The 20,301-nt window shown below is 34.3% G+C and overlaps 2 protein-coding genes across 8 annotated transcripts; one reads left to right on the forward strand and one right to left on the reverse strand.

Annotated features, from left to right (window-relative positions):
• Positions 1-2,333: 2,333 nt before the first annotated feature.
• Rpt1 (26S proteasome regulatory subunit Rpt1) lies at positions 2,334-4,371 on the forward strand. The gene is made up of 6 exons (XM_076310993.1): positions 2,334-2,518; positions 2,601-2,638; positions 2,760-3,242; positions 3,332-3,496; positions 3,572-3,738; positions 3,833-4,371. Exons 1-6 carry the CDS (start codon positions 2,446-2,448, stop codon positions 4,209-4,211), a joined length of 1,305 nt encoding a protein of 434 aa, XP_076167108.1. The 5' UTR covers positions 2,334-2,445; the 3' UTR covers positions 4,212-4,371.
• Positions 4,310-19,409, reverse strand: Dib (Cytochrome P450 302a1, mitochondrial). Of its 7 annotated transcripts, XM_076310988.1 has the most exons (11): positions 19,277-19,387; positions 9,714-9,845; positions 8,406-8,428; positions 7,928-8,310; positions 7,337-7,577; positions 6,782-6,957; positions 6,388-6,592; positions 6,078-6,225; positions 5,539-5,787; positions 5,192-5,413; positions 4,310-4,511 (listed from the first exon to the last, which is right to left on the reverse strand). In XM_076310988.1, the coding sequence occupies exons 4-11, from the start codon at positions 8,115-8,117 to the stop codon at positions 4,389-4,391; spliced, it is 1,554 nt and encodes a 517-aa protein (XP_076167103.1). In that variant the 5' UTR covers positions 8,118-8,310; positions 8,406-8,428; positions 9,714-9,845; positions 19,277-19,387; the 3' UTR covers positions 4,310-4,388. The 7 variants fall into 7 exon arrangements, with proteins under 7 accessions (XP_076167103.1, XP_076167104.1, XP_076167102.1 ...); XM_076310989.1 differs by lacking the exon at positions 8,406-8,428; XM_076310987.1 differs by lacking the exon at positions 19,277-19,387 and adding an exon at positions 10,473-10,511 and having other exon boundaries at positions 7,928-8,428.
• Between the last annotated feature and the right edge of the window lie 892 nt (positions 19,410-20,301).

Here is a 20,301-nt window from a genome sequence, read left to right on the forward strand (position 1 = left end):
ATAATTGCTAAATCACTGAGCGAACACCGTTTAAACATTTCACAAGGAGACGACAGAACATAGTAATACGAAAGGCTCTGGTCGGTTGCCTGACGGATAACGTAAATACTCTTGAAAATCTACACACGGTTGACAGACCGATAGTTAGAATCTGCCTTAAGGCTACCGTTTATTCCCTCCTACGCTAGATAAGATCAATGAAATAGTTATGATAAAAATTATGGATACTAATGATCTTCAAAAATCGAATTATTTAGAGGAAAGGTTCTGTTAATAAATCTCTAGAGTTTATAAAAAAAAATACAATACTCAAAATTTGTATTAAAATTTAATAGCGATACATAAATATGATAACCAAATATAAATAGATTATACCTAGTAATACGCAATAGTATATTCCAGTAAATAATAAAATTTAGCTATTAATGACTACAGTTGATGCAACTCTGAATGTCACTTTAAGTGAGAAAAAATATAATGAAAATCAGTATTACGTATCAAAATGGCAGTAGGAGATGTCTCAAGAGTTAGTAATTTCTTGTATTATATGATTAAGACCAATTGAGAATTATACTTATGATTCAAGCTTTTATTGCACAAAGAGCCATGGAAACACGCGCAGAATGCCATTTTCTTCTCAAAGATGCTCCTTCATACATATATTTAGTACCCAAGTAGTATATAGGTCACAATGGCATACAGAGTGAATGATAAGGTAACTTACAAACTCTTACCTTAATACTACGGTGAAACGTGCTGGTTGAACTTCAGTTGCACCACGCCTTTGGTTGCACGTAAGAATCGCGGTAAACGAACAGGGATGGGACGGGATGAATACAAGTGAAAGTGTACTATTGGATCTTTCATTATCTTACATTTTTCTTCAGATCATCTTGGTCAAGGACTAACTAACATGAAGAGTGCAATTTAGGCAGTCTCTACACTTCCTTTGAAAGGTTCATTCACTTGTAAGATTAACCGTGGCATACAAAGTACGCATGTATCGTAAGTATAACGCGAATCGAGAATCTCGATTAATAGAATTACTTGTATATTTAAAATTTGTCGATAGAATTTCTTACAACCCGCCTTCTTTGCTTCTTATTTTCTGTAAAATGTATATTATAGAAGAAAATGGAATTCAATCGTTACCCGAACTAATTTTATTTGTTCTTCCCTGTAAACCGCTTTCGCAATAATAATTTCGACAGTTATTCTTTCTGTTATTAAATGTTCTTAATGGTCTTTTATAAATGTAAGAGAAAATATCTTCTCTTACTACATATTACTTTGATTCGTATGTTTTAAAATTGTATGATAAATCTCGCTTAAGAAACAGTTTATATTACTATATTTATAAAATGATGATGAGCTCGATCTAAAACATAGATAAGAATATACACAGATTATATTTTCAAATGTTAATTCCGAGGTAATATCCTTTAAACTTTAACGTATTGTTACAGGAAGAATCGTCATGGATATACTCTATTTATTTAAATCCAATTTATATTTAATTCTAACATAGATTTAATTGTATGTACATTTCTATTAATTAGTTATTAAACCTAACGTAGTTAAATCCATTTCTATTTTATTGCATTTTCCTATTATATTCCAATTTATCTCTTATTTTCTCTGCGAATGCGAGTGTACTTTAAGTAGGCTGCCCAATTAACTGCTGAGATCTCTACAGTGACAAATCTAAGAAAAATCATTTTAAATTCATGGAAAAAATGATACATGTATTATATAGTCATATCCCAATGTTTGGGACTGTTAACACTGCATCCCTATTTTTATTGTTTTTTATTGATTTTTAATGTTCCTATTAAGGCTGGGACTATTCGAATATTTGATTGGAATATTCAAATGCTACAAAAAAACTTTAACTATTGGAGTATTCAAATATTTGAATATTTAAATATCATTATAACTTATAGATTTAGAATTCACATTATACTCTTCAGATATTACGAATATCCAGAAACTTAATTAGTGCATAAAATATTCAAATATAGAAATACAAATATTGAAATTATATATCCTGAATATTTAAATCACCGAACTGTTTGAATATTTGAATATGGAAAAATTCGATGGGTAGGGCTAGCCCTATGTAATAGTCCAACGAATCTTTCGACATCGTGATTATACAGTTTGTACACATTCAAATCGAACACAGAGAACCAATGGAACTCTGAACGCTTGAGGCAGTACTATTTACATTTACTCTATCTTTAAGTTGAACAGATTATAGTCACAATATCCGTGGTAAAAAATAATAGTTCATTGTTCAAACGTAGATGTCAGTGTAAGAAATTTCGATTTTGCGAGTAATCTAAGGAAGATATAACCTCAAAATTGGTTTACATCGTTTTCTCTATCCATCAGGTGAATAAAATTGGTTTATTAAACGTTTAAAAAAGTATAATAAATATAAAAATGCCAGATCACTTGGGAGATGATATGCGTAAAGTGAAAAGTGAAGAAGAAAAGGAAGAAAAAGAAATAAAATGTAAGTTTTATTATGTGTATATTGCTCGTTCTTTTGTCCAAGTAATTTGATATCGTGGCTTATATATTTACCATACTTTTAGCTCTGGATGAAGGAGATATCGCTTTGCTCAAAACTTATGTAAGTAAAATTTTATAAATTTTTAATACAAAATGAATGTGTTCACTAATAATAAATATCTCATTAAATCACATTTTATTAATAATTACTCATTACGAGAAACAATTTACCCTTTGTATAGGGCCAAGGAACATATACAAAAACCATTAAAACTGTTGAAGAGGATATTCAAACCATAATTAAGCGAGTCAATGAATTAACAGGAATCAAAGAATCCGATACTGGTTTGGCACCACCTGCTCTTTGGGATTTAGCTGCTGACAAACAAACTTTACAAAATGAGCAACCATTACAGGTTGCTCGGTGTACAAAAATAATTAATGCAGACACTGATGATCCAAAATACATTATAAATGTAAAACAGTTTGCAAAATTTGTAGTTGACTTAGCAGAATCTGTTGCTCCAACTGATATTGAAGAAGGCATGCGAGTAGGAGTAGATCGTAATAAATACCAAATTCATATTCCACTTCCACCTAAAATTGATCCTACTGTAACAATGATGCAAGTTGAAGAAAAACCTGATGTGACATACAGTGATGTTGGAGGATGTAAAGAACAAATTGAGAAATTAAGAGAAGTTGTTGAAACTCCTCTGTTACATGTTAGTATTTTATAATTTATATATTTTTTTTTAATTATAATATATGCTTCCATATGTATGTAAGAATCATTATAATTAATTCTTTGCAGCCAGAAAAATTTGTCACTCTGGGAATTGAACCACCTAAAGGAGTATTATTGTTTGGTCCACCAGGCACAGGTAAAACTTTGTGTGCCAGGGCAGTAGCTAACAGAACCGATGCTTGTTTTATAAGAGTTATTGGTTCTGAATTGGTTCAAAAGTATGTTGGTGAGGTATGTAAAAATACATAATTTAAAGAATATCTTACATTTACAAAAGGAATTGTATTATATTGAAACTACTAATAGGGTGCTCGCATGGTAAGAGAATTGTTTGAAATGGCACGTAGTAAAAAAGCATGCCTAATATTCTTTGATGAAATTGATGCTATTGGAGGAGCTCGATTCGATGATGGAGCAGGTGGTGATAATGAAGTACAACGTACTATGTTGGAACTAATTAATCAGTTGGATGGGTAAGAAACACTTTTATTATATTGTAATTTCTTATATTTGTATTACATATTTTTAATAATTAAAAAAATTAATGTTTATTTCTTAATATTATAGTTTTGATCCAAGGGGTAATATCAAAGTATTAATGGCAACAAATCGACCTGACACATTAGATCCGGCGTTAATGCGACCAGGACGTTTGGATAGGAAAGTAGAATTCGGATTACCAGACTTGGAAGGTCGAACGCATATTTTCAAAATTCATGCGCGTTCAATGAGTGTTGAAAGGGACATAAGATTTGAACTTCTCGCGCGTTTGTGTCCAAATAGTACTGGAGCCGAAATTCGTTCTGTTTGTACTGAAGCTGGTATGTTCGCTATTCGTGCGCGTCGTAAAGTAGCTACAGAAAAAGATTTTCTAGAAGCTGTAAACAAGGTTATTAAATCGTACGCTAAATTCTCTGCAACTCCTAAATATATGACTTATAATTAAATAGATCATCACATTTTTTAATTAATAAATGTGTATGCAATGAGTTTATATTGCTGTTTATCAGGAACAAAAATTAATTGTTAAGTATCGTTATATAATAAATTGGAGTGTACTTTTTATTAATAATGTATTGTTCGTTATAAAAAATATTTTACACATCTCTGCATCGTTCTTAGTTTAAGAATCTGCTTTCAAGGTATTACAAAATTTGAATTTCATTGGTGCATCGGGTTTGTTAATTAATAAAGATATCATTCCAAGTTGACCACCTTGCCAAGAGAATTCGAGCTGTCTACACATCTGTGTGAAAAAAAAATATATATTATATATATATATCATTATTATATGATGTAAGTGTATCTGTTTTTTAAGAATGCAACACTTAAATAAAATTCGTATATTTTGAAGTGGAGATAAGATAAAAAAATAAGAAAACTAAATAACTTTTGTTTTTATACTTTTTTCTAAGTTCAAACACAATGAAGATATTCAAATATGTACTTTTAAATGTCTCAATCTGGAAAATGTACAAATATTTAATATATACATTCATGGATTTAGCATGCAAAATTGTATGTATAGTAATTTCTGCTTTTAAAATTGAACTTTTATCCTGGATTTAAAAAACAGAACTATTCCCACACTGTTTATATTTATTTATTATGAATGATCCAAGAAGTATAATCTTTATTAGTTTCTACACATGGTAAAAATTGCTACTTAACCTGCTTTCAAATGAATTAGCAGTTTCAATTTTTCCACTTAAAAGTGAGATTACTATATAGAGTTTTAGTTTTTAACAATTAATATCAGAGTAGATGAATTCTAAAACTTACAGTAAAATACTAATTTTAAGAATAAGTAATTTTTCTTACTAACATTAAAGATTTATAATATCATAAATTGTAATTATTTTGAACTTTGATCCTTAATCCTAATGTATGACTATAATTTAATATTTAAAGAAATTAGAAACTTACTTGCAATAAGAGTACTTGCATGTTTTGTTCTGCAAAACGTCGGGCTATGCAAGAACGCGGGCCATGCCCAAAAGGTAACAATACATATGGATGTACTGATTTCCCACAATTTACTTTATTTTCTGAATTTTCACGAAGCCATCTTTCTGGTATGAATGAGTCTGGATTGGTAAAATATTCAGGAAGTCGACAAATAACCTGATTTTGTGTTACAACCACAGTCTAGAAAATATAAGTGAAAATATGTTGTATTTCCCTTATATAATATTTCAGAATAATTAAATCAGCGAAAATATAGTAACACTTAATATTCCAAAACTATAAATATATATTTTTTTTCAACTTACTCCTTTGGGTATTTGGTAGCCACTAATAATGACATCAGTTTGCAATATGCGGCCTACTCCAATAGAAATAGGATTTAACCGTAAACCTTCTTTTATAACAGCTTTAGTATACAAAGCTTTACGTAAAACATCTGCTGTTACTGGTTGATTATGACAGGGTAGCAATTTCATAGCTTCAGATCTCAATTTTTCCTGTGTATCTTGATTCCTTGCAAGATGATATAAGGTAAAAGCAGTACTGTAGGTAGTCTAAAAGGTATTTTGAATATATTACATTTGGTTTTTTAATCGTTTCATTTATTTTTTGTTTTAATTATTTTTGTATATTACAAAATTTTACCTTAATAAACCGAATAATAGAAAAAGATATGTTATAAAATAGAAATCATTACATTTTACAAGAGCACCATTATTCAAAGTTTTTTTGAATCTGTATAGTATTCTTACTAACAACATAATACTTTTGTAAAGAGAACAACTACTGTTCTATAAAAAGTATAATAAGTAAAAAATATAACACATTTACACATGATATTTACAGTATCTATACCAGCAAGTAACATGTCACAAGCCATGCCTACAACATCCTTGATATCCAGAGCAGGATTTTCTAAGTAAGCATTTAGAAATGATTTATTTTGTCGAGCTGCCTTATCTTTTTTCAGGGACACCAGTTCTAATGCAACTCTAATACATCAGTGAAACATAAAACATAACGTGTAGCAATTAAAAATATATTAAATTGCGATCTACAGGAAAAGTTTGTCTGTACATTCTAGAGTTGACTTCAGCTACTAAATATCAAATACTTCATTATTATTAGTATTGTTTGAAGAAAATTTTGCTTACGATTCCATATACATTTGTGCATTGCGCAATTTTCGGTATAATGGTGTTTCGAAATAACGCCACAGTTGCAGTCCATTATCCAACTTCAAAATTGCACTGTTTGTTGTGAAAGCAGCCTCAATTAATTTTGAACTTCTAGAATCTGCACATCTCTCTTCTTTCGAAAAACTGTTGAGTCGTACATCGAAAACAACTAGACATGTCACTGAAATTGAAAAATCGAAAGTTTACAACGAACTCGAATAAAAGATGTTTATAAGATACTTGCAGTAATCGTATTTATAATACGATGACGTTAAAAATACTTTTAAGTTAGCTAACATTATTTTGTACATTAAATTGCATTAAAAGTGATTATAATTTATAACTGTCTATAACAATATTATACAGTTACACTCAAGGAATAAGCGCGATAAAATGGGCAGGAAATCCTCGAATTTTTCTTTGTTGCATAATTCAATAAATTCCTGCACAACATTATTTGTTTCTTCTAAATAATTCATCACATCTTGGGGCTTGCTAGTAACTTTTTGAAATTCTTTCCGCAATCTCCACCACTCTGGTCCATTCCTAAAATTTACAGAAGTATATTAGAACACAACAGCTTCGTGTAACGTTGTATGAATTTGATATTTCCAGTATTAATTTACATGCCATCTATTTTAGACACTAAATACCGCATGCAATTTCCGAGACGCAACAAAATATACATAAGAATAAAATTTAAATGGTTGCGTAAAATCCTATAAAGGCACGAGGAACGTTTATCAATTTGTAAATTATATTAAGTATTATCAGAATGTTGCCTGAAACACTTTGCATATATTTCTCAGAAATAATATCGTGAATTGTACGAAATATTTCATTCCAAATAAGACAATTAATTTCAATGATAATTTTAATTTTTTATTTTAATTAGAAAAACTACAAAAATACGAGATGTGTTTACGTGGGTAAAAGGCCTCCAGTGTTGTACACATCTTTCCGATCTTTTCGATATTTTAGAAGAGCTAAGTGACTTCTCCTTTCAGGATGCAAACCAGATTCCGCTTTGAAAATCTCGGCTATATCCTCTGGTCGATAGATCCATACAACATTCACACGGGGTACTATTTCTTCGCGTACTATTGGTCCGAAGCATTTCAATTTTTTTACTCCACTTTCATATAGATTTATAAAACTATACTCGCCTATATTCCAATTTACACAACATAAGATTATAAAAAATTGATTCCAGTGACGCTTAAAGTAAAACTTTAAATAAAACAAAAAATTACATTTTCGATATCTTGATACGTCAGCGAAGAGTATAAATTTTTTATTAAAAAAACAGTCATTGTTTATTATAATAAATACATATTGTATAAATTATGTTTACTTCGTTTGGATTGTTAACACAATGAATAATATTATTCGCAAACGTCAAATCACCAACAGGATTATTTAATTAAATATATAAGACATATTTTAATCGAGAATAAACATCCAAAATGTAAAGGATCGTTAATGTGCATACTTTGTACGTAATAGTATTTCTTACCAGTTAATGGTAGATATTTGTAAAGTGTTCCAATGATAGGTAAAGATTTCGGTCCAGGTATGTCCTTGAAAGGCCTTGGTTGAAATTCACGCGTTACAGTCTTATACGTCGTAAAATGATCACAGTGAAATTGAAAACACAGTTTCCTTTTAGATATCGACTGATTGCACTTGCTCAGTCGCATGTACATTGCACTTGCACAATCGTTCGCACAACAAATTACGAGCAGAAGTTAGAAATTGGAATAGAAAATTTGTAACGATTCAAGAACAACACGTCTACGCCACATCGACTTCAAAAACCTTTTGGAGCCCCGTGATCCTAAGAATGTTTCTCTTCCCTTAGATTTCATTGTCTCTTTCTTACTTTGCTCCCTCCGTTCCCTGTTCAGGTCAAACGTAGAATTTCAATGAGCTGCATATCTTCGCATGAATTCGATGCGCCAGCGATAAAACGTATCGTTGACGGATTCTGTTACCTGGTAAAGTTCTTAAAGAGGATCTGGAGCAATAAATCACGTTCTTTATAGCCTTCAGCTCACATTGTGATGTTAAAAAGTTACAATTTATAAAAAATTATTAATAACACTACTCTTCGATTCAATTAAGAACAATATTATACAATCGATGATCATCGTGACTATTATTATACTGATTACTCCAATTGACAAAAATACGGCGGATGTTATAAATATGCATTTTATTCTAAATAAAAATATCCACTCACTGTGCAGTCTACTTCTTTCCTTAATTATTTATAATTAAAAAACAAATTGTAGATTTTATATTCAGCTAAGTCTCAAACGAGCAACACGAAACTCAATGGTAACTATAAACAGCGTTCTAAATAGTTCATAATTTCCTTAACGAGGCCCACATTTGTGTATATTGTACCGGTAGAACTTCTCGATAAAAGTTATAAAAGTTAGAAGACTTTTAATAAGTACTATAAACGACTTTTATTCCTGAACTTTTTTTTATCTCGGTTCGAAGTTGACAAGTTTACGATCTAGATGAGCTATCGAGAAACGAGGAATTATCGAACACCAGCCGTATCTAGCCACCTATTTTGATAAAAATTAACTTTAAGCATTAGAATTTCAAGCATCAGAATCGAATTCGTACAGTCACTCATCGGTAGAAATGAATAACTTGTTTAAATGAAAATTTCAAATAGCGAATAAAAGATAAACAGATTTTAATCCGTTGTTTGTTCAATAAGAATTATAATTTGAATTACAAAATGAAATTATATTCGCATTGAACGTATAAATCGCTATACGGTATTCGTAATCGATTATTCGAATAAAAAATTTGGTGTATCTCTGTTCCTCGGTCAAGTTCAGAATTTTCAATCCGATATACATAAGTTTTGAATTCATTCCCACCACTTATACCCATCGACCGAGTTAGCGGCTGTGTAACCAAAAACCGGCTGACCGCCGTGAGCGATCGTTTTTGCGCACGGGATTGAATTTCATCCAATAATGAAGTTAACATTTTCATACCTGTTATTGTATCTTCGCGAGAGTATCGTCAATAAATTGCTAAGATTTTCCCGATGAGAATAAGTCCAAACACGATTTAACTCGCATTGTTTATCATTACATGTAATAGAATAATTTTCAAAAATAATTCGTGTAATATATAAATAAAAACAATCGGATTAAATTTGTGTCTAGATTTATTTTCATCGAAAAATTGTATCGATCTATCGGTAATGGTCTCATCAAGACATAATGACAAATATAAAAATGATTATTTAATTGCATTTGTAGGTGACACACCGATACGCGTACTGCTCGCTTTTAAGTTTCGACCATTCGCTCGTTGTTCCTCTATCGCGCTCATTCTCGGTGTATCCTCGTCGGATGGCCTGCGCGTGGCTCAGCCTTTGTCGACACAGAAAAGATCGATTCCTGGAATAAAATCCTTGGTACCATACTCGTTAAAATTCTCGGAGTGGACTGGAGTTTCTGACTATTATCGAGGAGTAACTGTATTTCGCGCGAACGAAAGTCTATGATGAAACGAATAAAAAATTCTTAACTTCAGGTTTGATAATTTTATTAAAAAATGAAATGTTGTTTCTTGATGGATTTTTATAAGACCTAAATTATTCACATCGTTTACAACTGTTGATGATGCGTAATATCAAGCATTCGTAACAAGAAAGTTGCGAGTTCGAATCCTGTATTGGATTTGCATTTCTTGTTTTAATATTGTTTTTTCTTACTTTTGTACCATTTTTTTCAAAGATATAATCTACACAAATTAGGAAAAAATATGATATTCGTTAACAGAACTTGTTATGTTGAAATGTCATATTATAATTTATAACATCCATGTTAAATTGTTCATTTAATCATGTTCGTGTTTGTAACAAATATTACATTTCTGTATAATTTGTATAGATTATATCATTGAACAAAACAGTTGTGAAAGTAAAAAACTATTTGTAAAAGAAATGCGAAACAAAAAATATCCAAAACCGAATGCAGTAACCCCTCGTTAAAACGTCGCGTTTGTGGTTCGATAAAACGCACCGAATCATTCCCACCACTGTTTATGTTCTTCAGTTTGAGCTACTGTCGACTCAAGCCGCTGACAGCTGTGGATTTAAAAATCGACTGACCGAACTTCAAAGCGGTGCCGCATGTGTATCGATGCGATAGGCATTAATGCAAACGAAGGACTTTTATATTTGTCACTGTATCTTTATGAGAGTATTACAGATGGATTAGCGAAACTCTTTCGACAAAAATAAGATCAAACACGACCATATTTAAATCATATTGTTGTATACGTTATACATACGAAAAAGAATTTATAAAAAACTTTTACTTGGACGTACAATTAAAACTAATCCGAATATAGTTGTGTTTGATCTCATTTTCATCGGGGGGATTTCGTCAATCCATTGATAATACTCTCATGAAAATACAATGGGAAATAAAAAAGTTTTTAGTTTGCATCAGTGGTCGTTACACCGATATGCGTGCGGCATCGCTTTGAAGCTCGGCAACCAACCGCCTGTAATACGAGACTCGCTAGCTATTGCATTCACTCTTGTTGTATCTCGTTCACCTCCTCGTCGCACGGTTCGCACGTGGCTGGGTCTCAGCCTGAAATACGAAAGGTCGATTCCAGGAACAAATTCGCTAACGTCCCTTCTTAAAACGCTTCGAACGGACTCGAAAGTATACGTTTAACGCGGAGTTACTGTATACTGTATTGTCTAGTTATAGGCTGTCATTCGTGTTTCGTTATAAGTACTTAGTCTCTTTATTTCCTTCACTACTTTTGTAGTTGCCGCGACAAGTGAGCGGGAAGGTACACGACGGCGGCAAACCATAAAATTCCCTCGAACCTTTGGCGGCTTTAATAACCAATCTTATATTGCGACGATCTTTAAATTTCGTTAGTCGGCCCTACAGTTTTAAAAACCACGTCTGAGGATGATTTTCCAAATTCTCAGAGCCACGTGTCCTTCTTTCTTTTAAATTTTAATTCACGGGCTCCTCTCAAGGAGCCACGAGGCGAAAGGAGTTTGCGAATTAAAATTAAATAAAGGAAGGGCACGTGGTTCTGAGAATTTGGAGAACAATCTTCAGGCGTGGTTTTCGAAACAGTGGACAATGAGAGATCCACTCAGGGATTTATCATTTCAGGTGAAAGCATTGAAAATGGGAAATGAAATTGGGATACCGTTTTCATTCAATGCCAGTAGAGCTGGTTGATGAAATTTAAAGATCGTTACAATATAAGATTAGTTATTAAAGTCACCAGACTCCAGCGAACTTTATGATTTGCCGCCATTGTGTGTCCTCTCGCTCACTTCCAGTCTGTCGCACTCGCCGCGGCAACTACAAAAGCAGTGCACTTGCAACGAAACATGGAGACTTACTAATGGGACAATACTGTATTATTTTCAAATTGTTATTTTCGTACTGATGGCTGAAAATTATTTCTGTATCGGTAAAAATTTGGTTGTTTATTCACGTCTGTTTTTGATTTGTAGATCACAGGAAGTGTCCCCGAATATTTCAAAGCTCTCGACTTTTTGTATTTCTGGACAAATACTGGCGGTAATTTATGATTGCCACTTGCATTGGTACATACACCCACTATTACATAATCTTTTTTCATTTTTGTGCCCTTTAAACAATTTATACTTTCGAACTCTAGAGTTTTTAAAGAGATAGTCTTCCAAGCGAGCCTTGTTTAGTCCATGTTATAAATATTGTTCCATTCTATGGACTCTTCTTCTATCATTCTCAAAAAATTTGTTCCGCTGTTCTAAAAATCACGTCTGAAGACGGTTTTCCAAGCCCTCTAAAGTGCATGTCCTTCTTTTTTTAAATTTTAATTCGCAGACTCCTTTTGCTGCATAGCTCCTTAATTTACTTTCCTCGCCTCGAATGCATCGAACTGTTTTTATACAGATTTGATATGTTCTGCTAAATTGGGGATAGTTTCTCCCGCGTTCAACTTGTTGAGAATTTCAATCTTCCTTTCCATCGTTAATGAGGTTGTTCTCCGACCCATTATAATTTAACAATAATTCAACTGTAACAATACACGCATACACACACAACACAACTAAGATATTAACCACCAAAGTTAATAACTAAAAGTAATATCCAAGGATGTTTATATATGAATAACCAATGATAAGGTGAGTCTTTCAAGTTTTTCTATGTACACAAAAATTCAAACATTGTACGTATTAGGTGAAAAAAATTCTAAAAATCACTGTTCCGTTCGGAGGTTTTGGAGTAACTGCTACGGAGTCAAACACAGTTTGTTTATATTCATCTGTCCCGAATAATTTCAACCCGATTCCATTCAAAGAGCGTTCGTCCCTGAATTAACCTTGCGAGCATTGCGTCTAACGCGCGACGAGATGAGCGAACGAGATACGCCATGGCGAGCGAAAAAAACAAGCGAAGTGAAACTTCAAAGTGATACTGCAAACGTATGGGTGTGGTAACCACCGATGCAAAATTAATTTTTGTATATTTTCCATTATATCTTCACGAGAGTATTAAAAATGGATTGGCGGTATATTTTTCACCGAGTTTGTAACGATATCATTTTAGATTCTGCAACTCAAGTCACTAAAAAGTACTATACCTTCCAACGTAATGATTATGTTGTTCTGTTTTTATTAATTAAAATTGTTACCAATTCAAATGATGTTTTCCTACGAACCGGAAAACAATTTTTGAAAATTATCGAAAGCGCTCAACCATCGTTCCATTACATATGAACAATTTGAATTTTGTACAATTTCAAACGAAACGTTTTACGGTAAACTGATACCGTATATCTGTTTCGATGGAGAAATTAAATTCTTTCGGAAGGCGAAGTTTTCCATAATAGCAGATAAAATATATTGTGAACAAACGGTAACGAGATATAAGACCAAACGAGTTTTTTATTTGTAACGATTAACTGCCTACCGAGGAGTACGAAGTAACGGAAGATGTTAGAGAGAATAATAGCTGCTGTGTAAGAATTTCTTCTCTCACTGTTGCCAGGAGGAGTTTTAACGGAATAAGTTTTCAGGACGAAGTCAATTTCGGGAACTGAATTAAGTGACGTTTCGTACGTTAGTTTCTTTATTTATAACCTTGATCGTAATAATCTTTCAGCACCTGCACTTGCAATTGAACGAACTCCGGTTGCGTTAGGGACCACAGAATCAGACCTGCGAACAAACGATCCGTCTCTTCCACCTCGGGGTGTCTTCCTTCTTTGATACAATCTTCCTCGTTGTCTTCGAAGTCGTCCAAATCAAATTCGGCAGCATCGCAGGTGGAAAGCCACTCTTGAACTTCTTCTTTAGGAACAGTCTCCCCTGTGATAATCCCCATTGTTTCTGCAATTGCATTAATATCTGATATGTGACAAGAGTGACCCTCCTCCTCTTCTTCTTCTTCCTCCTCCTGTTCCGTCTTTTGGTTTCCCAGTAATTTTGTCCACGAACCTCGTATATGGATCTGCGACACGTCTATCCAAGAGTCGCTGACCAAATCGATGCAGTCCTTTATGTCGTAGTCCGCGTAAAACTCTACTACACCGCGTGGATAATCCAAGACCTTCCTCAGCATTCGATGTCGGAAGGATCTCTTCACTTTCGAAATGATCCCCTGGTTCATTGGTTGCAGAGCGGACGTCATACTCGTCGGTAGGAATATAATTTCAACGTCGTCCGTTTGCTGTTCCGAGGGTACCTTATGAGCCGCGCAGTTGTCCAGCAACAGCAACACCTTCCCGCGGTTACCGCTTTCGACTTGCTGTTTTCTAACGGCCGGTTTGAAATGGTTCTCCAACCAATCGGCGAACACGTCCGGATTCATCCACGCTTTCCCCTGTGTCTTGAAAACGACCGGCAACGTACTCTGGCAATGCTTCAGGGCTCTCGGTTTCTCGAACTTGTAAATCAAAAGCGGTGGAAGCTTGTGCGTGCCAGTTGCGTTCGCGCATACACCGACGGTGATACGATCGTTTTTTATTTTATTCTCGCAAACTTTCCGTTCACTGTCGTGGAACAAGGTCCGTAAGGGTAGTACCTTCCACAGCAGACCCGTTTCGTCCATATTGTAAACGTTCTGGAGTTGTATGTCTTCCTCCACCAGGCGCCGTAGAAAGTTACGTGAAAAATCCTCCGCCGTCATCGAGTCCGCACTCTCACCGTGGATGTCGCAAAAATTGATGTCGTGGCGATTTTTGAACCTCCACAACCAGCCGTTGGACGCCTTGAACGAAGACGGGCCCCCGAATTCCTCGTGAAGTTCCCTCGCCTTCTCTTGTAGCAACATGTTACTGATTCGATCACCTAACGCACGTCGCTGGAGGAACCACGAGTACAGACGACCCTCCAATCCATCCTGCAAGGGTTTCCGGATTCTTTGTCTGTTACAAAGTTTCCTCGTCGATGTCTGGGACAACTGTCGTATCCGGGGTTCGTCTCTCTTGATACGGCGGATAGTTACGGTCTTGACGCCGTACTCGTTGGCCAATACAGTATCCCGTACACCGTTCTTCAGTTTCTGTATGACGTCAAGCCGCTGCTGTAGCGACAAGGTAACGCGTCTGTTGATCTGGTTGGCTGACGACATCGTGCGACGACATCGAACACTTCCACCACACGCGGTTTCGAAGATCGTTCGTAGCAATGTGAAGTGCAGATTAAGAAGCGTGGGTGTCTTCTGTCACAAATTACAAAAGGTTCCGATGTCAGATAGACCCTGCAGTTCGGTACAATCGGTTCAAACGATTCCGTACGTGCTAACGCAGACTGACGCGAGGCGCGAAACACGTTCCGATTCCCGATTGGTTGAACGCGCATCACCGATCCCGGTCCACCAATGGCAGGGCTCGAGTCTTCCGCGCATCTGTGGTGGTACGGACAGAATCGTTTGAACCGAGTGTACCACAGGTTGTTTGGCGCACGGAGTTCAATTTAAGTGCTAAGGATAATGTTACCAGTAGGCGAATTTTGAAACTCATCGGGAATCAAATGTTCTTTCACGAAACGATTCTACGTGTTTCAAGGAATCAAAAATGTTACGATCATTATTATACATTCGCGAAGAATGTAGTTTATTAATTTTTTTTCATTTTTTTTATTTGAACAACAAATTTTTATAGTTTTATTAACCCTTTTATTAAGTTTTTACAAAATTGGAACTTCCATTGTAAATGAATCGCAATCCAAATTATTTTTTTATATTTAAGCGAGTTTATTATAACTTTCATCACTTCTAGAATAAACAATTATTGGTTTTTGATTACCTAGAACGTATAGAATCGTGTTGTAAAAGAATATTTGATTCCCAATGACTTCTAAAATTCGTTTATTTTTAGCATTGTCCTTTAGCGCGTTCCAAGCAACCGTATTATAAACCAGCGACACGATACTCAAATTACTGGCCTCGCCAAATGTGAAACCCCCGGTTCTAGTAGGTTCAGTGGATTAGTTCACTTAGAATCGATGCTGCCATTGTAGTCAAGTGAATAAAAAATAGCAATGAAGTAATATTTGCTTATAAAGGAAGATTATAAAATAGATATCCTGGTCGAAGTACAGCTTTGCGACAAGCATGTATCTCTAAGACCTTTCCTATATTTAACTACTTAACTGCTGCACCCGAGTTAACTCGGACAACGTAGTCATCAACTAAACGAGCGAAACCATGCTTAATGACTACAATAATAAAGAGTCAAATAAAAGGCAGGGTATAAAATTTAGAGAAGACAATTTTGAACATATTTCGTAACTATTTTTAAATACTTATGAAGGAAAATCAAGAAAAGTTGGGTTAACAAAGGCCAACCACTGATAAAGTAATATACCTCTTTCACGGTATGCACAGAAACTCCTCGTTAAAAGTTCAGATTTGTATCTCGATAAAAGTTTCAGAATCATCCGCATCACTATTTATGTTTGTTCAGCGTAACCGAGCGATCTGTCGACTCATGAAACCTAGACGAGAGCGATAAGATATAAGATGCAAGACGGGATCGAATTTTCAATGAAAATTAAAATTTGTATATTCATCATTGTATCTTCGTAAGCGTTTTATCAATGTACCGATGTGCTTTTTCCGATGAATGTAAGCTCAAACACCGTCTTATTCGAACTATTTTTATTTAGAGGTAATTGAAACTTCTTAAACGATTCAAATAACGTACGATTAAAAATAGTCCGAGTAAGTTTGTGTCTAGACTCGTTTTCATCCGAAGAACCTCATCGATCCATTGGTAATAATTTGACGAAGGTATAATGGAAAATATAAAAACTGTTATTTCACATTAGTGGTTGACACACCAATGGCGTGCGGCATCCCTTTGAAGTATCGGTCATCGAGCGCGTGCAACACGAGACCTCTTGCCGTTGCTCTATTTCACTCATTCTCGGTGTATCCAGTTCACTCTCCTTGTCGAGCGGAACATGCGACGCTCAGCCTCAGAGTGAGATAAAAAAAGTCGATTCCTGGGATAAAATCGCCTACCATACTGGTTAAAAGTTTCCATGCGCACACGTGTTTCTGACTTTTATCGAGGAGTTTATGTAGTTATTTATGAAGACACAAATTAACGGGTATTCCAAGAATGGACTCCAATAAAATTACTCATAAAAGATGTATTTCTTGCTACGCAAACACAACGGATTCATATATTGTTCAAGGTACTAGAAGAAAAACGAAAAGAATAAACAATAAACCACAAGTGGAATACAATAAACCACATGTTGTCTTGCTTGTTTCAAATTCAAACGCAATTATTTTTACAAGTGTTTTCAAAATTGTTTTCTTTATTTTTTCTACTTCTAATTTCGCTGCATTCTATAATAAATATTGTTTGTTATCAAACACGAGTTTGTTCCATTAATCGTTGCTTTTTGGTACGTTTCAAAGCGAATCGATAAAAATACAGAAAAATAATACAGTAATTCCTCGATATAACGGCACTTGCCGCGTCCGTTCTTGTTGTTATATCGGGGGAGGAGCCTATCGAGTTTGTTACAGAAATCGACCTGTTTTATCTCAATCTGAAGTTGAGTGTCGAGTGTACCCCTCGAACCAGAAAGCGATAAGGCACGCGCTTTAAACAAGTACTCCATTAATGAAAATACAAATTTCTATATTTTTCAAAAATTCTGTGACTAAATTTCTGAAACTATTACCAATGGATTTAAATAATTTTCTCAGTGACAATGACTCCAACACGATCTCATACGGACTACCTTCAATTGTACGTAATACAAAGTATTTCTGAATAATTGTCAACTACGCTTAATTCAAAGTAGTTCGGATATAGTCGTGTTCGAATTTACTTTTATTGGGGAAAATCTCATCAATCCATTGATAATGGATTTAAATTGTAATTTTCATTAATAGTCGCCCGATAACTAACTGACTTTTGTTTACGCATTCACCAGGCAAACGAATCGACGGCTCGTTCACGATAATTAAAGATAAACAGTGATGGACGATGATTCGTTTCGTTATGTCGAGGGAGAAATCCGTCGTTATACCGAGGGATTACTGTATCAATCGATAATATACAATATTTTTCTATTTTACAACTACTCATTCTCATCCGTCAACTAATTTCTAAATGTCCATTTTATTAAATCAGGTAACTCTTGCCCTTTCATTAATATATTCTTAATTGTCTTATTGAATATCCCTTTATTTATACTTTTTCATCCAAAAACAGACATTGGTTTCAAACGAATATTGTATTATAATATATCTATTTCAACGGTTAATCCATTGGATGCATATGTGTAATTATTTATTTAAAAACTTCTACGACTGCACTTACGATAAGTATTCTGTACATCTGTTATTTTTGTAATCTATATTAGTGTATACTACATTCGAATAAGTTTACAGAACCGTAAACTGTAAAATCTTTTATTGCGGGAATTTTCTATCTTTTTGCGAAACATTCGCTTCAAAACTCAATTCCTGAAGTTTCATCACAAACTAAACTTTAACGAACGCTATTTGAAAGTATTAACACACCGCCATGAACCGAGAGCCGGTTTTCTTAAATTCTCCTTATTTTACATTTTCATCGATAATTGCTGGAAAACCACATTGTCCAATTTCTAATTGACGTTTCGATATTGTGTACGGAACGTAAGTTTTTCGCCAGATCATGGAGGGAGAAACGCCATTTTTATCGAAAATTCAGTGATACAGACACTCAGACACAATTTAACATATTCAATCACACATTCAACAACACATACATATATGTACACATTTTACTTCCAACACTTGATAAAATTAAAATTGTGTTTATTTAATTATATATATAATTAAAAGTAGTCCAAATGAGATTGTACTTGAAAAACCTCGCCAATTCATTGATAATACTCTTGCGAAGACATAATGATAAATATAAAAATCTTAAATTTCATTATTATTTCATACTAATTTTCATTAGTATTGGCATTTTTTCAATGATTAGCCAATTATTGTTTACACAGCCGTGTTAAATAAATGTGAACAGTGGTGGAAATGATTACAAAACTTTTATCGAGGTGAAAATACAGACTTTTAACGAGGAGTTTCTGTATAATGAATTTTACAATATACCCTGGCCTCAATAATCTTGTCCATACTTCACAAATGCATCGTGGTCAGCACCAATCAGCTTGCGCATCCCACCGCATTCTACCAATCGGAAGTCAAAATGCTCCAACACATTTGTGGTAGTACAGACAAGCTTTTTCAGGCCACGATAATTTCAATTAATTCGTTTACGAATATCTCGGTGACTATTAACTCTGTTTAAACAATTATTGTATACATGTAACACTTACAGAGGGTGTAATTTATAAACAGTCGTCACGATGTTTCACTGACACTGGACCACACTACTCACTATAAAAGAGTACTTTCTTCCTGACAGACAGACATTTCAAGAAACAAACTATCGGCTTCGTTCGGTTCTCGATGGCAAAACAGTAGGAATGAGCGGGTACCCGAAATCATGCGACCCCTATAACTATTACAGATGGGTATCTCTGCCAATTCAGTGGAGCATCTAACAGCGCGACAGGTGACATTTCCAGAACTAAATCAGGGGGTGGGGTGATTGGAGGGAAATCTGAATATTAATTCAGTTTCTTTTTCGTGCTTCTATGGAGTATTTACAACTTTATTAACACTATTGTTGAAACCTAATCATTACATCGGTGAAAAAAATATATTTACACGTGACAGTGGCGTTAATTGAATTCTAAGTAATATATATCTTTTGGTAAAACAACTAACTCCAAGTTTTCCGTTGAATTTCCATAAGTCGGTACGCAACATTTCACCATTTTTAAGTAAATCACTTTATATCACTTATATAACATTCATAGGATATTGAAATACGTGAATATTTGTAAGACCCTCACAAAACTCACGCCCCGGCTGTTACTAAACAATTGTAAGTCACAGACTGCAGACACTGCTGAACGATAGCTAATGAAACGGACGACGAAAGCGCCACTCATGGTATGTTTCAAAAACAGAAAACTACACTTTTCGGTGACAATACAGGTTCTAGTAGACCTGTCATCCAATGAAAAGTTGTATCACATGATTCGAAGGCTCATAAGCCCTTTACAATTTCTATGTTACCATGGACGTGGTATAGAATAGATCAGACAGTCAACGAAACTTTCTGTTCACGATTCGTAAGCTTTAGAGTCCCATTTACCATTTCGATGTCGCATCCAACGTTACCGATTCTGACAAAAATAAGATCACAGCGCCAATTGTGGTCAAACTTAAAACTAAATATGCAGAGCGTTACTAATTCTTTTCAGAAACGCTCGAAATTTTTATCGATATGCAC

The sequence above is a fragment of the Ptiloglossa arizonensis genome, chromosome 5, assembly GCF_051014685.1.
Source record: "Ptiloglossa arizonensis isolate GNS036 chromosome 5, iyPtiAriz1_principal, whole genome shotgun sequence".
Lineage (NCBI taxonomy): Eukaryota > Metazoa > Arthropoda > Insecta > Hymenoptera > Colletidae > Ptiloglossa > Ptiloglossa arizonensis.

Coding starts and splice junctions, on each gene's coding strand:
- Rpt1 (XM_076310993.1), top strand. CDS start 2,446: ATGCCAGATCACTTGGGAGATGATATGCGTAAAGTGAAAAGTGAAGAA. Junction 2,639..2,759: donor TCGCTTTGCTCAAAACTTAT/GTAAGTAAAATT, acceptor CCCTTTGTATAG/GGCCAAGGAACATATACAAA. Junction 3,243..3,331: donor TTGAAACTCCTCTGTTACAT/GTTAGTATTTTA, acceptor AATTCTTTGCAG/CCAGAAAAATTTGTCACTCT.
- Dib (XM_076310990.1), bottom strand. CDS start 8,117: ATGTACATGCGACTGAGCAAGTGCAATCAGTCGATATCTAAAAGGAAA. Junction 5,414..5,538: donor GCTACCAAATACCCAAAGGA/GTAAGTTGAAAA, acceptor TATATTTTCTAG/ACTGTGGTTGTAACACAAAA. Junction 4,512..5,191: donor TGCAAGTACTCTTATTGCAA/GTAAGTTTCTAA, acceptor TTTTTCACACAG/ATGTGTAGACAGCTCGAATT.